The 15,342-nt window shown below is 40.2% G+C and overlaps 1 protein-coding gene across 1 annotated transcript in view; it reads right to left on the bottom strand.

Annotated features, from left to right (window-relative positions):
* Positions 1-15,342, bottom strand: part of TMEM131L (transmembrane 131 like) — a 226,795-nt gene that overhangs the window by 93,262 nt on the left and 118,191 nt on the right. The window contains exon 11 of the mRNA XM_073576389.1: positions 3,330-3,435. Within this exon, the coding sequence (XP_073432490.1) occupies positions 3,330-3,435 (106 nt within the window). The remainder of the gene's footprint in view (positions 1-3,329; positions 3,436-15,342) is intronic.

Below are 15,342 nucleotides of genomic sequence, written 5' to 3'. Positions count from 1 at the left end.
GCAAACAACAACAGACAGCAAGAACAGCCGCGGAGACTTAGCGCTTGACACAAATACGGCGAATAAGGCGCAGTTTGTCTTTATATACTGAAATGTGCCTGGGGACACAAGTAATCTGCAACAAAAACCTTTACAAACTTATGTCTGCCTTTTCTAATAATAGGGGAATAACGGTACTACAGTTGTTTTGTGTGAGCCATATTCAGACTGCTCTATCAAAGGAGCCAATCGTTCATAGCTTCTCCTACAAGGTACTTGCTTCTCACTATTCCTAACTTCCCTCCATCCAGCTATCTGCTGCACAACACCAGACTTCTCCCACACAAGCCATCTGCTGCTTACCGACCTCTGAAGTTACGGCCCACAAACCTCTGTTTACTGCCCCAACATCTACCTCACTAGATGTCCACAGCAAAACACCCACCTTACCATGTGGCAGTGAAGTCACCTGCTGCTTTCTGACCCTTCAACCTCCCTCCTATCAGCTACTTTCTGTTACTGGCTTCTTCTCTCATTAGCGATCTTCTGTAAAACAGTCCTTACCTTTTCTCTCAATCTGCTACTCATTTAGCAACTTTTGGAAATGCATCAAATACAAGAGGTCGTGACATCGCAAAAAGAGTGTAATCACAAAGAGTTTTTATTTTTTTTGTATGAGCACGCTCGTGGGCTAACCGAGTGTCTTGGGCGTGCTCGAAAAATATTTTCGAGTCCCCGTGGCTGCATGTTTCAGAGCTGTTCGTCAGCCACAACACTTGCAGGGATGGTGGCCTGATTGTTAGGCAATCCTTGTTGCAGGCAGCTGCCGAACAGCTCTGAAACATGCAGTCACGGGGACTCGAAAATATTTTTCGAACACTCCCAAGACGCTCAGATAGCACACGAGCGTGCTCATATAACACCATATCAGAGTACATTCGCTCATCACTAACATTTACAGTTGTGCTCAAAAGTCTACATACCCCGGAAGAATTTTTGCTTTCTTGGACTTTTTTCAGAGAATATGAATGGTAACACCAAAACTTTTTGTCCACTCATGGTTAGTGGTTGGGTGAAGCCATTTATTGTCAAACTACTGTGTTTGCTCTTTTTAAATCAAAAGTTCACATACCCCATTTCTTAGTACCATGTATTGCCCTCTCTAACATCAATGAAAGGTTGAAATCTTTTGCGGTAGTTGTGGATGAGGTTCTTTATTTTCTCAGATGGTAAAGCTGCCCACTCTTCTTGGAAAAAAGCCTCCAGTTCTTGTAAATTCCTGGGTTGTCAAGCATGAACTGCGCTCTTGAGATCACCCCACAATGGCTCTATGATATTGAGGTCACGACACTGAGATGGCCACTCCAGAACCTTCACTTTGTTCTGCTGTGGTCAATGACAGGTCGACTTGGCCATGTGTTTTGGATCGTTGTCATGTTGGAACGTCCAAGTACGTCCCATGCGCAGCTTACGGGCTGATGATTGCAAATTTGCCTCCAATATTTGCTGATATGTGCTGCATTCATCTTTCCTTCAACTTTGACCAAGTTTCCTGTGCCTACAAAGGCACACATCCACAAAACATCAGCGATCCACCTCCGTGCTTTACAATAGGAATGGTGTTCCTTTCATCATAGGCTTGTTTAATTTTGGTCTCATCACTATAAATTACCTTGTTCCATAACTTTTGAGGCTTGTCTCTGTGCTGATTTTTGTATTTTAGGCTAAACACTTTGTGGCATTTGAGCACTAATGACTTTCTTCTAGCGACTCGACCATGCAGCCCCTTTTTCTTCAAGTGCTTCCTTATTGTGCATCTTGAAACAGCCATACCACTAGTTTTCAAAGAGTCCTGTATTTCAGCTGATGTTATTTGTGGGTGTTTCTTTGCATCCCAAACAATTTTCCTGGCAGTTGTGGACTAAACCTTTGTTGGTCTACCTGACCGTGGTTTTGTTTTTACAGAGCCCCTGATTTTCCATTTGTTAATCACAGTTTGAACGCTGCTGACTGGCATTATCAATTCCTTGGATATCTTTTTGTATCCCTTTCCTGTTTTATACAGTTCAACTACCTTTTCCCATAGATCTGTTGACAATTCTTTTGCTTTCCCCATGACTCACAAGCCAGAAACATCAGTGGCTGAATAAACGATGCAAGAGTCTGTCTGGATCCAAGAAACTCACTCAGCTTTTATGCGAACACAGTGATTACAAACAGGTCACAGGTGAGGATGTTACCTTTACTAGCCATTCAAACCCATTTGTGTCAACTTCTGTGCATATTATCAGGTCAAAATCACCAGGGTATCTGAACTTTTGATCAGGGTCATTTGGATGTTTTGGGTTGTCATTATGATTTAAAAAGAGAAATCACAGTAGTTTGACAATAAATGGCTTCACACAACCACTACCATGAGTGGAGAAAAAGTTTGGTGTTATCATTCATATTTTCTGAAAAAAGGACAAGAAAGCAAAAATTCTGTTGGGATATGTAAACTTTTGAGCACAACTGTACACAAAACGACAATGGGCAAACAATGGGCAATCGGATATTCACAAGAAAATCGGCAATTGTTTAATAGCCTATTAAGCCATAAATTTTATGCACACAGATAACTACTGCACATAATGATGATTTTAATGCGGTTATAAACAATACAATCACCCTACTAACTATGCTTGTTGATCAACTGTTTTGTCGGTATGTTTACAGACGCTCCTCCAAGTGTTCCCATTTCACAACTGGTGTAGAAATCTGCTTGTCTACATTCATTCTGACATAACGGAGAACACCTCCACCTCTATGTCACCACATGATGAAGACGGCTGGCTATCTTGCTCAGTTAGCTAAACAGGCAATCCCCTCCATCACGGTTGGTCAACACACAGGAGGCGTCTTGTTTAGCTAAGGAATCAGTCAGGCAGCCCCTACCTTCATACATGTCACCAGCATAAAGAGGGGATGAAGGGTCCATGTCCATTTGAATAACAAATGTGGAAGTGAAGTTTCCTGAAACAGCACTGAAATTGGGATATCGATGTGGCTTTCAGAATAAAAATATATTCTTCGGTATGAATTTTTTTGCATCTGAAACAACTTCATGGGACTACCTAGCAGCAGGTTTGTAAATCCTCATGATTATCTCAAACAGTGATTTTATCAAAACTACACTAAGAAGCCTAGTAATTGACACATAACTGGAGTAAGGGTCTCTGTCCCTACATTATGCTGCTCTTAAATTAAGTGCAGAAAACCTAGAGACAGATTGTCCTTAAATATTTAATTGGAGAAAAGCGTTATGCACACAATATCCAGGGGAAAAAACAACTAACATGTAGTTGGCTTACCAGAGCAAACAATGGTTGCAGCCTTTGTAAAATTGATGGAAGAGCTTAACAGCATTACAGGATCAAAACGAACAGATAAATTGTCACCAAGAAAATGGTGAATATCCTACAAAAAAAGAAAAAGTAAGTACGAGATATTGAATTCAATCTCATAGTAACTTAGCACAATACCCTATAGTGTGCAACAAGGATCTATAAATTCTGACACGTAAATCGCTTCTCCATTGAGGAAGAGGACTAACTCTAGTGCCACCTACTGGAAGTAACAAGGCTTGCCTACAAGTCTCCTTACACTAGAGAGCCACAAGGAGATGCATTAGCTCTTAGATCTAAATACTGACAGACACAAAGGAAAAGTTTAACTACGAAGACATATCTTATAATCACTATGGTTAAATTTGTGCATCAAAATGAGATTACACTGCCTATTAGGAAGAACAAAATGAGCACAAAATGAATGTCTTTCCATAAACACAAAATCTCTCTAACACAGAGGTCCCCAACTTTTCTTACCTTGAGAGCCACATACTGCTCTGAAAGACAATCGCGAGCTACATTCTCTGAAAAGAAATCGTAGAAGTCCTGTGTGCCTCTTTGTAGATTGTAATCCCCCAAGTACTCCCTTGAAAAGCAATACTGCAAATACCCCCTTATAAAGTAAGGATAAAATGAGTGCCCCCATATAAAGCAGTAATTCCTTGAGTACCCGGTTCAAAAGTAATAATACATAGTAACATAGCAACATAGTTATTAAGGCTGAAGGAAGACTAAGTCCATCTAGTTCAACCCATATCCTGTCCTAACTTGCCCCAACATGTTGATCCAGAGGCAGGCAAAAAAAAAACCCATGTGGCAAACAGTAAGCTTCACATTGGGGAAAAAAATTCCTTCCTGACTGCACATACGGCAATCAGACTAGCTCCCTGGATCAACGCAATATTAAGGAAACTAGTGTATATACCCTGTAATATTATACTTTTCAAGAAAGGCATCCAGTCCCTTCTTAAATTTTAGTAGGGAATCACTCATTACAACATCATATGGCAGAGAGTTCCATAGTCTCACTGCTCTTACAGTAAAGAATCTGCGTCTGAGTATGCTTAACCCCTTCATGACCAAGCCTATTTTGACCATAATGACCTGGCCATTTTTTGCAATTCTGACCAGTGTCCCTTTATGAGGTAATAACTCTGGAACGCTTCAACGCATCCTAGCGATTCTGAGATTGTTTTTTCGTGTCATATTGGGCTTCATGTTAGTGGTAAATTTATATCGTGAAACCAAGGAGGGCACCACCAAATACAATAGTGGGATCCTCCTGCAGTCAGCAATAAAATAGTACTATATACACGTAGAAAAGCTACTGACCAAAAAAGCAGGGATCACCAAAAATAATGATAATTTTTATTAGACAACCATTGACAACACACATATAAAAACAGTTAAAAGTCATAACACATGACAGATCATACACAAGGCTCCTAATAAAGCCAAACAAGCATCCCCCCATGGAGCTAAAATAGTTGGGCAGTAAATACAAATAGTCTGAAGAGAGAAGTGTATAACAGAGGTAATCAGTAACAGTGATTCAGAATATACATAATTCAATACATGCCACTAATAACCTGTAAGTTATCCATGTATCAATAAATATGGACTCAAAACATGTCCAACAATACTGCTGCAGCAATATGAATAAACATACAAGGACAGGTTAAGGTAAAACCAAGGTAAAGGAGAACAGGTCGTGCCATATAAGAAATAGACACACAAAACATGCTCTACAGAAGATGCACAAATAAAGTTGCGCAGAATATCCTAATAACCCTCTTACATATGGGGGAGCTTGTGGAGTGCCCTGCCCGACGCGTGTCGCTACCGCAAGGTAGCTTCGTCAGGGGCTAGAGAGTGTGTGCAATGAAGGTCATATAAATACATACCAAAATAAACTTAATAAGTAGCAGCTGCGAGGTTTTAATCTGATTAAACGCAATGTGTGAAGGCGCAAGGACGCGTGTCAGGCCGGGACCGGATATATAACCCGTGACTCTCCACTCCTTCTGGGTACATACAAGAGAGACGCGGTAACTTGAGCTGCGCATGTGCCAAAGGCAAGGTAGTTATAGCAACCAGAGGACGCTGGTGTCGGCGATTATACAGCAAGCGGTCGTCATAGTAATCAAAGAACGCACAAATCGGCGATAGATAGCAGCTTAGGAGACTTTTATCTCGATTAGGTATATTATATGAGAGAGCAAAGAAGCATATCAAATCAAGGCCAAAAGTATGACCCATTCCTTGCAGATAGATACAAAAGATACGGTGGCACATACTGCGCATGTCCAAAGACATGATAATTATAGTGGCCAAAAGACACCAATACCGGCGAGTATGCACAAATAATTAGTGATCATGGTAAACAGTAAAAATCGAAAAAGATCTAATGCCGATACTTGGATCTTGAATATTCAGTATTTTAAAAAGTTCTCCATTGCTGCAGTACAAAGGAAAATACCGATAATGCCGCATACCAATACCCTACATATAAAACGCACGCATAGAATGTAATGGCTGCATTAATTCTAATCATATTGATAAATAAAGAATGAAAGATAAATAACGCGCAAAAAAAAAAAAAAAAAAAAAAAACCTATAAACCGCAAAACATAATTGCTAAATTACGGCGAGAGAGACTTACTCATCGTCATAGCCAGACAACGCTGGTAACAGGAATGAGTGACCATGCTGAATACTCAAATCAAAGATATGCAAGAAAACTCGCGGTTACTCCAACATAAGAAAGGATAACAGCAGTGGTGCGTGCCCATGTCAAGCACACAACCGCATACATAGATTACACTTGCCAAATTGGTTCTAAACATCTTATTTGGTAACAGCTAAATAACGAACCCTAAAAATAGGGTCAGGGCTATGACCCATGATGCGTAATTGTTTAATTGCAACAAAGAGAGCTTGTTCGTCATAACAGCTAGAAGACACTGATAGTTTAAAAGCATGACATAATTCATGGTATGAATCACCCAGTTCTATTTATTATCATAATATATAAACAAAATAACACGAAAACACAAAAAAAAAAAAAAGGAAGGGAAGTGTTGTCACACCAAAGGTGTAAAGCCCTGAATAGAATGCCAAGGGTAATCTAATACGAGAAAGAATATGTAAATGCAGGAACAAGATCCAGAAATACAATGGAACTTATTTCAAGCAGACCAGGATTGGCTATGAAATAGAAATTCTCCACAAGCTCCCCCCAAGGGCATCCAGGAGATAAATATATACTAGTAACAAAGCACATTGAGGTGAAAAACATAGTTGAGCAAAACACAAGACTCATAAGAGCAGTATAATTACATAAAGACAACTGTATATGCTCATAACATAAGTCTAGATGACAAACAATTCTGGTCAAAGATAAAGTCCTTTGAGAGAAGTCCATAGTATAATAGATGTGCAGATCATGTTGTAAGGCGTCAAGAGACCAACTTTATCCAGGTAACACCGGGAAGAGAGATAGATCTAAATTGACGAAACAGAAGTCGAGAGCAAATTTTCGAATCATGAGGTCCAGAGCAGAAAAGGTGTGAGATTTAATATCCGGGATCTACAAAAACAGAAGAAAACTTGTAAAACAAACCAAATCAAATCTGTTTGTAATATCCGGTAAATAATAAATCTTCATTTAATCCCAGAGGGGAACGACTCCGAAGGTTGAAAATCCACCTGGATTCACGTTTCAACAATTCCAACGAGATGTCCCCCCCTCTAATGTTGGTCTGTACAGCTTCCAACCCCAGGACTCTAATACCAGCGCTACACCCATGGTGTTCACGCAAAAAATGCAAGGCTACCGGGGTTAAGGGTTTACCTTTATCACGATCTGTTTTAGCTGTATTGATATTTGAGAGGTGTTGTTGAATCCTCTTTCTAAGTTCCTGTGTGGTTTGTCCCACAAATATTCGGGCAACGACAAACCAATGCATATATCAAATTTTTGGACCTACAGTTAAAAAAAGTCTTAGAAAAGACCGGGAAAGTCAAGGTGGGTAAATTAACACCCTCACTACCAACAGTGAGATGACAAATGCTGCAACCACCACAGGCAAAGGTCCCAACCAGGCATGCCCCTCTATTCAAACTGATAACAGGTCTTTTAAAGTGACTATGACACAAGGAATCCTTCAGGGATTTTGCTTTTCTAGCAATGAGAGTGGGTTGTGGTGCAATATGCGGAGCCAACTTGGGCTCTTCGACCAACATTCCCCAGTACTTCATCAAAATGCCTCGAAAATCATGCCAGTGATTGTTATATGTGGTAACAAGACCCAGAGGTCTATCACACCTGGGCGGTCGTGAGCGCAACAAATCAGCCCGATTGGCACCCCTAGCTGATTGAAAAGCCCTAGAAAATACCTTATGTGGGTAGCCCCTGTCTTTAAAGCGTCTTGTCAAGTCCCTGGCTTGTGTCAAAAAATCCTGTTGGGTAGAGCAATTTATTTTTAGACGGTAAAATTGTCCCTTAGGAATCCCGTTCTTCAGATGCTTCGGATGAAAGCTTGAGTAGTGCAAAATACTGTTGGTGGAAGTCGGTTTACGAAAAAGCGTCGTCTTAATAGAAGACCCCTCCAAGACCAATCTCAAATCCAAAAATTCAACCGCAGATCCTGCAAAATTAGCTGTGAGATGAATGTTTAGATTATTGTTATTGAGTTTGTCAACAAAGTTTTTACAGTCTTCCAAAGGCCCAGACCATAATAGGAGGACGTCATCGATATAACGCCACCATTTGAATACATGATCTCTGAACTCGGTAAGTGGGTAGACGTATGTCAACTCCCACCACCCGAGAAACAGATTCGCATAAGATGGGGCACAACTTGCCTCCATTGCTGTACCTGAAACCTGCCTAAAAAATGCCCTGTCAAAATAATTTTTGTCCAAGATGAAATATAACAGGTCAATTAAGAATGAATCATGTTGGCGATCACCAGTGGTATGATGTTCCAAGAAATAGTATTTAAGAGTTTATCCAATTTGGAATTAAACACTGTAGTGGGATCAGAAGGAAGTTTCAAATAAAATGGGCGTTACTCAATTGTCTCCTAGCCTCCTTAAGATACTGATCAGCAGGCCAGATGACAATATTGCCGCCTTTATCAGCTTCCCTTATCACAAGATCTTTGTTGTCACTAAGATTTCTTAAGGCCTTCCTTTCAGATTTGGTAATATTGTTATGACAATCAGGTTTAACTCTAAGTTGCTGTATGTCCCTACATACCGCATCAAAGAAGATCTGGACCACAGGAAATAGCGAGAATTTAGGAGTTGCCTGGGAGGGTAATCATCCTGTGAAACGATTTCTAGTAGCAGGGTTATCATTTTCTTCCAAAAGAGAAAGTAGATCTCTAAATATTTGTCTATCCTCCATCGGTAAGGTGTCCACAATCGTGGGTTGATGATACAGTAGTTTGAAGGCAAGTTGTCTGCAAAATAAATATAAATCTTTAACAAACACAAATTTGTCTAGAGTGTTCATAGGACAAAAAGATAGTCCACTTTGGAGAATAGAATACTCCATTTGTGACAGATTATAGTTAGACAGATTGATGATTGACAACTTACCCTCTGGTTGGTGTGCCGTATCAGAAGAATTAGACAGAGTAGCCACATAGGGGGCTAATGCCTCCTGTTCTGTCTGGTGTCTCTCCGACCTTTATGAGGAGATTATTGGGGGTAAGAAGAATAAATTTAAACGGGATCAGACGGACTTCAACAATGGAAAGGCCTATAAATGGGTCCATAGGGGCAATAAGAGACGTCCTGCCTCGGACAATAATACTAACAGGATTAATCTCTTGGTGAATGAGTCCCATTCCAGTGATTTTTTATCATCGGAACAGAGTGACGTAGAAGGCGCCACAGGAGGGGTAGACGTGGCAGGAGAAGCCACAAGGAGGACCAAGAGACATCGCCAATGGTCTCCCAAATTTCGGAGAGACACCAGACAGAACAGAAGGCATTAGCCCCCTATGTGGCTACTCTGTCTAATTCTTCTGATACGGCACACCAACCAGAGGGTAAGTTGTCAATCATCAATCGGTCTAACTATAATCTGTCACAAATGGAGTATTCTATTCTCCAAAGTGGACTATCTTTTTGTCCTATGAACACTCTAGACAAATTTGTGTTTGTTAAAGATTTATATTTATTTTGCAGACAACTTACCTTCAAACTACTGTATCATCAACCCACGATTGTGGACACCTTACCGATGGAGGATAGACAAATATTTAGAGATCTACTTTCTCTTTTGGAAGAAAATGATAACCCTGCTACTAGAAATCGTTTCACAGGACGATTACCCTCCCAGGCAACTCCTAAATTCTCGCTATTTCCTGTGGTCCAGATCTTCTTTGATGCGGTATGTAGGGACATACAGCAACTTAGAGTTAAACCTGATTGTCATAACAATATTACCAAATCTGAAAGGAAGGCCTTAAGAAATCTTAGTGACAACAAAGATCTTGTGATAAGGGAAGCTGATAAAGGCGGCAATATTGTCATCTGGCCTGCTGATCAGTATCTTAAGGAGGCTAGGAGACAATTGAGTAACGCCCATTTTTATTTGAAACTTCCTTCTGATCCCACTACAGTGTTTAATTCCAAATTGGATAAACTCTTAAATACGGCCCAGGCCCACAATGTCATCAGTAAAAAAGAAAGAGAATTTCTTACTACCCACCACCCGAGGGTTCCAACCTTTTACATGTTACCCAAGGTGCACAAATCTACTGTAGATCCTCCGGGTCGACCCATCGTGTCGGGTATTGGTGGCATTTTTGAGAAACCTTGTATTTATGTTGACTTTTTCTTCAGCCCTTAGTCACTACCCTTTATTCCCATGTGAAGGATACCTCACATCTTTTGGTTCTGTTAAATGATTTGATTATCCCGCCTAACACGTTTTTAGTTTCATTGGATGTCGAATCTTTGTACACCAATATCCGACACGATTTGGGTATTCAGGCTATCGCCTATTTCTTGGAACATCATACCACTGGTGATCGCCAACATGATTCATTCTTAATTGACCTGTTATATTTCATCTTGGACAAAAATTATTTTGTTTTTGACCGGGCATTTTTTAGGCAGGTTTCAGGTACAGCAATGGGGGCACGTTGTGCCCCATCTTATGCGAATCTGTTTCTCGGGTGGTGGGAGTTGACATACGTCTACCCACTTACCGAGTTCAGAGATCATGTATTCAAATGGTGGCGTTATATCGATGACGTCCTCCTATTATGGTCTGGGCCTTTGGAAGAATGTAAAAACTTCGTTGACAAACTCAATAACAATAATCTAAACATTCATCTCACAGCTAATTTTGCAGGATCTGCGGTTGAATTTTTGGATTTGAGATTGGTCTTGGAGGGGTCTTCTATTAAGACGACGCTTTTTCGTAAACCGACTTCCACCAACAGTATTTTGCACTACTCAAGCTTTCATCCGAAGCATCTGAAGAACGGGAGTCCTAAGGGACAATTTTACCGTCTAAAAATAAATTGCTCTACCCAACAGGATTTTTTGACACAAGCCAGGGACTTGACAAGACGCTTTAAAGACAGGGGCTACCCACATAAGGTAATTTCTAGGGCTTTTCAATCAGCTAGGGGTGCCAATCGGGCTGATTTGTTGCGCTCACGACCGCCCAGGTCTGATAGACCTCTGGGTCTTTTTACCACATATAACAATCACTGGCATGATTTTCGAGGCATTTTGATGAAGTACTGGGGAATGTTGGTTGAAGAGCCCAAGTTGGCTCCGCATATTGCACCACAACCCACTCTCATTGCTAGAAAAGCAAAATCCCTGAAGGATTCCTTGTGTCATAGTCACTTTAAAAGACCTGTTATCAGTTTGAATAGAGGGGCACGCCTGGTTGGGACCTTTGCCTGTGGTGGTTGCAGCATTTGTCATCTCACTGTTGGTAGTGAGGGTGTTAATTTCCCACCTTGACTTTCCCGGTCTTTTCTAAGACTTTTTTTTAACTGTAGGTCCAAAAATTTGATATATGCATTGGTTTGTCGTTGCCCGAAAATTTATGTGGGACAAACCACACAGGAACTTAGAAAGAGGATTCAACAACACCTCTCAAATATCAATACAGCTAAAACAGATCGTGATAAAGGTAAACCCTTAACCCCGGTAGCCTTGCATTTTTTGCGTGAACACCATGGGTGTAGCGCTGGTATTAGAGTCCTGGGGTTGGAAGCTGTACAGACCAACATTAGAGGGGGGGGACATCTCGTTAGAATTGTTGAAACGTGAATCCAGGTGGATTTTCCACCTTCGGAGTCGTTCCCCTCTGGGATTAAATGAAGATTTATTATTTACCGGATATTACAAACAGATTTGATTTGGTTTGTTTTACAAGTTTTCTTCTGTTTTTGTAGATCCCGGATATTAAATCTCACACCTCTTCGGCTCTGGACCTCATGATTCGAAAATTTGCTCTCGACTCCTGTTTCGCCAATTTAGATCTCTCGCTCTTCCCAGTGTTACCTGGATAAAGTTGGTCTCTTGACGCCTTACAACATGATCTGCACATCTATTATACTATGGACTTCTCTCAAAGGACTTTATCTTTGACCAGAATTGTTTGTCATCTAGACTTATGTTATGAGCATATACAGTTGTCTTTATGTAATTATACTGCTCTTATGAGTCTTGTGTTTTGCTCAACTATGTTTTTCACCCCAATGTGCTTTGTTACTAGTATATATTTATCTCCTGGATGCCCTTGGGGGGAGCTTGTGGAGAATTTCTATTTCATAGCCAATCCTGGTCTGCTTGAAATAAGTTCCATTGTATTTCTGGATCTTGTTCCTGCATTTACATATTCTTTCTCGTATTAGATTACCCTTGGCATTCTATTCAGGGCTTTACACCTTTGGTGTGACAACACTTCCCTTCCTTTTTTTTTTTTGTGTTTTCGTGTTATTTTGTTTAAATATTATGATAATAAATAGGACTGGGTGATTCATACCATGAATTACGTCATGCTTTTAAACTATCAGTGTCTTCTAGCTGTTATGACGAACAAGCTCTCTTTGTTGCAATTAAACAATTACGCATCGTGGGTCATAGCCCTGACCCTATTTTTAGGGTTCGTTATTTAGCTGTTACCAAATAAGATGTTTAGAACCAATTTGGCAAGTGTAATCTATGTATGCGGTTGTGTGCTTGACATGGGCACGCACCACTGCTGTTATCCTTTCTTATGTTGGAGTAACGGCGAGTTTTCTTGCATATCTTTGATTTGAGTATTCAGCATGGTCACTCATTCCTGTTACCAGCGTTGTCTGGCTATGACGATGAGTAAGTCTCTCTCGCCGTAATTTAGCAATTATGTTTTGCGGTTTATAGTTTGTTTTTTTTCGGCATTAGATCTTTTTCGATTTTTACTGTTTACTATGATCACTAATTATTTGTGCATACTCGCCGGTATTGGTGTCTTTTGGCCACTATAATTATCATGTCTTTGGACATGCGCAGTATGTGCCACCGTATCTTTTGTATCTATCTGCAAGGAATGGGTCATACTTTTGGCCTTGATTTGATATGCTTCTTTGCGCTCTCATATAATATACCTAATCGAGATAAAAGTCTCCTAAGCTGCTATCTATCGCCGATTTGTGCGTTCTTTGATTACTATGACGACCGCTTGCTGTATAATCGCCGACACCAGCGTCCTCTGGTTGCTATAACTACCTTGCCTTTGGCACATGCGCAGCTCAAGTTACCGCGTCTCTCTTGTATGTACCCAGAAGGAGTGGAGAGTCACGGGTTATATATCCGGTCCCGGCCTGACACGCGTCCTTGCGCCTTCACACATTGCGTTTAATCAGATTAAAACCTCGCAGCTGCTACTTATTAAGTTTATTTTGGTATGTATTTATATGACCTTCATTGCACACACTCTCTAGCCCCTGACGAAGCTACCTTGCGGTAGCGACACGCGTCGGGCAGGGCACTCCACAAGCTCCCCCATATGTAAGAGGGTTATTAGGATATTCTGGGCAACTTTATTTGTGCATCTTCTGTAGAGCATGTTTTGTGTGTCTATTTCTTATATGGCACGACCTGTTCTCCTTTACCTTGGTTTTACCTTAACCTGTCCTTGTATGTTTATTCATATTGCTGCAGCAGTATTGTTGGACATGTTTTGAGTCCATATTTATTGATACATGGATAACTTACAAGTTATTATTAGTGGCATGTATTGAATTATTTATATTCTGAATCACTGTTACTGATTACCTCTGTTATACACTTCTCTCTTCAGACTATTTGTATTTACTGCCCAACTATTTTAGCTCCATGGGGGGATGCTTGTTTGGCTTTATTAGGAGCCTTGTGTATGATCTGTCATGTGTTATGACTTTTAACTGTTTTTATATGTGTGTTGTCAATCGTTGTCTAATAAAAATTATCATTATTTTTGGTGATCCCTGCTTTTTTGGTCAGTAGCTTTTCTACGTGTATATGGTACATTTAGATCGATAATTTTTGCGTTTATTTGTGAAAAAATCAGAAATTTGGCGAAAATTTTGAAAATTTTGCAATTTTCAAATTTTGAATTTTTATTCCGTTAAACTAGAGAGTTATGTGACACAAAATAGTTACTAAATAACATTTCCCACATGTCTACTTTACATCAGCACAATTTTGGAAGCAAAATATTTTTTTGTTAGGAAGTTATAAGGGTTAAAAGTTGACCAGTGATTTCTCATTTTTACAAAATTTAGAAAACCATTTTTTTTTAGGGACCACCTCACATTTGAAGTCACTTTGAGGGGTCTATATGGCAGAAAATACCCAAAAGTGACACCATTCAACAAACTGCACCCCTCAAGCTACTCAAAACTACATTCAAGAAGATTATTAACCCTTTAGGTGTTTCACAGGAACTAAAGCAACATGGAAGGAAAAAAAGGACATTTTAATTTTTCCAACAAAAATTTTCTTTCAGCATCAATTTTTTCATTTTCACATGGGCAACAGGATAAAATGGATCCTAAAATTTGTTGGGCAATTTCCCCTGAGTACACAGATATCTCATATGTGGTCATAAACCACTATTTGGGCGCACGGCAGGGCTCAGAAGGGAAGGAGCGCCATTTGACTTTTTGAATGGAAAATATGCTGGAATATTTAGCGCTTGCCATGTCGCGTTTGGAGAGTCGCTATGTGCCTAAACACTGGAGCTCCCCCACAAGTGACCCCATTTTGGAAACTAGACCCCCCAAGGAACTTATCTAGATGCATAGTCATCACTTTGAACCCCCAGGTGCTTCTCAAATTGATCCGTAAAAAAAAAAAAAAAAAAAAAGTACTTTTTTTTTCACAAAAATTATCTTTTAGCCTCAGTTTTTTCATTTTCACATGGGCAACAGGATAAAATGGATCCTAAAATTTGTTGGGCAATTTCTCCTGAGTACACCGATACCTCATATGTGGTCATAAACCACTGTTTGGGTGCACGGCAGGGCCCGGAAGGGAAGGAGCGCCATTTGACTTTTTGAATGGAAAATTAGCTCCAATCGTTATCGGACACCATGTCGCGTTTGGAGAGCCCCTGTGTGCCTAAACATTGGAGCTCCCCCACAAGTGACACCATTTTGGAAACTAGACCCCTTAAGGAACTTATCTAGATGTGTAGTGAGCACTTTGAACCCCCAAGTGCTTCACAAAAGTTTATAACAGAGCAGTGAAAATAAAAAATCATTTTTTTTCCTCAAAAATGATTTTTTTAGCACGCTATTTTTTATTTTCACAAGGGTAACAGGAGAAATTGGACCAAAAAAGTTGTTGTCCAGATTGTCCTGAGTATGCTGGTACCCCATATGTGGGGGGGGCCACTGTTTGGGTGCACGGCAGGGCGCAGAAGGGAATGAGCGCCATTTGACTTTTTGAAATTAAAATTAGCTCC

This window comes from Dendrobates tinctorius, unplaced genomic scaffold, assembly GCF_039654945.1.
Source record: "Dendrobates tinctorius isolate UK_male_01 unplaced genomic scaffold, ASM3965494v1 ptg000008l, whole genome shotgun sequence".
Taxonomy (NCBI): domain Eukaryota; kingdom Metazoa; phylum Chordata; class Amphibia; order Anura; family Dendrobatidae; genus Dendrobates; species Dendrobates tinctorius.
This window is presented reverse-complemented; position numbering and strand designations above follow the sequence as displayed.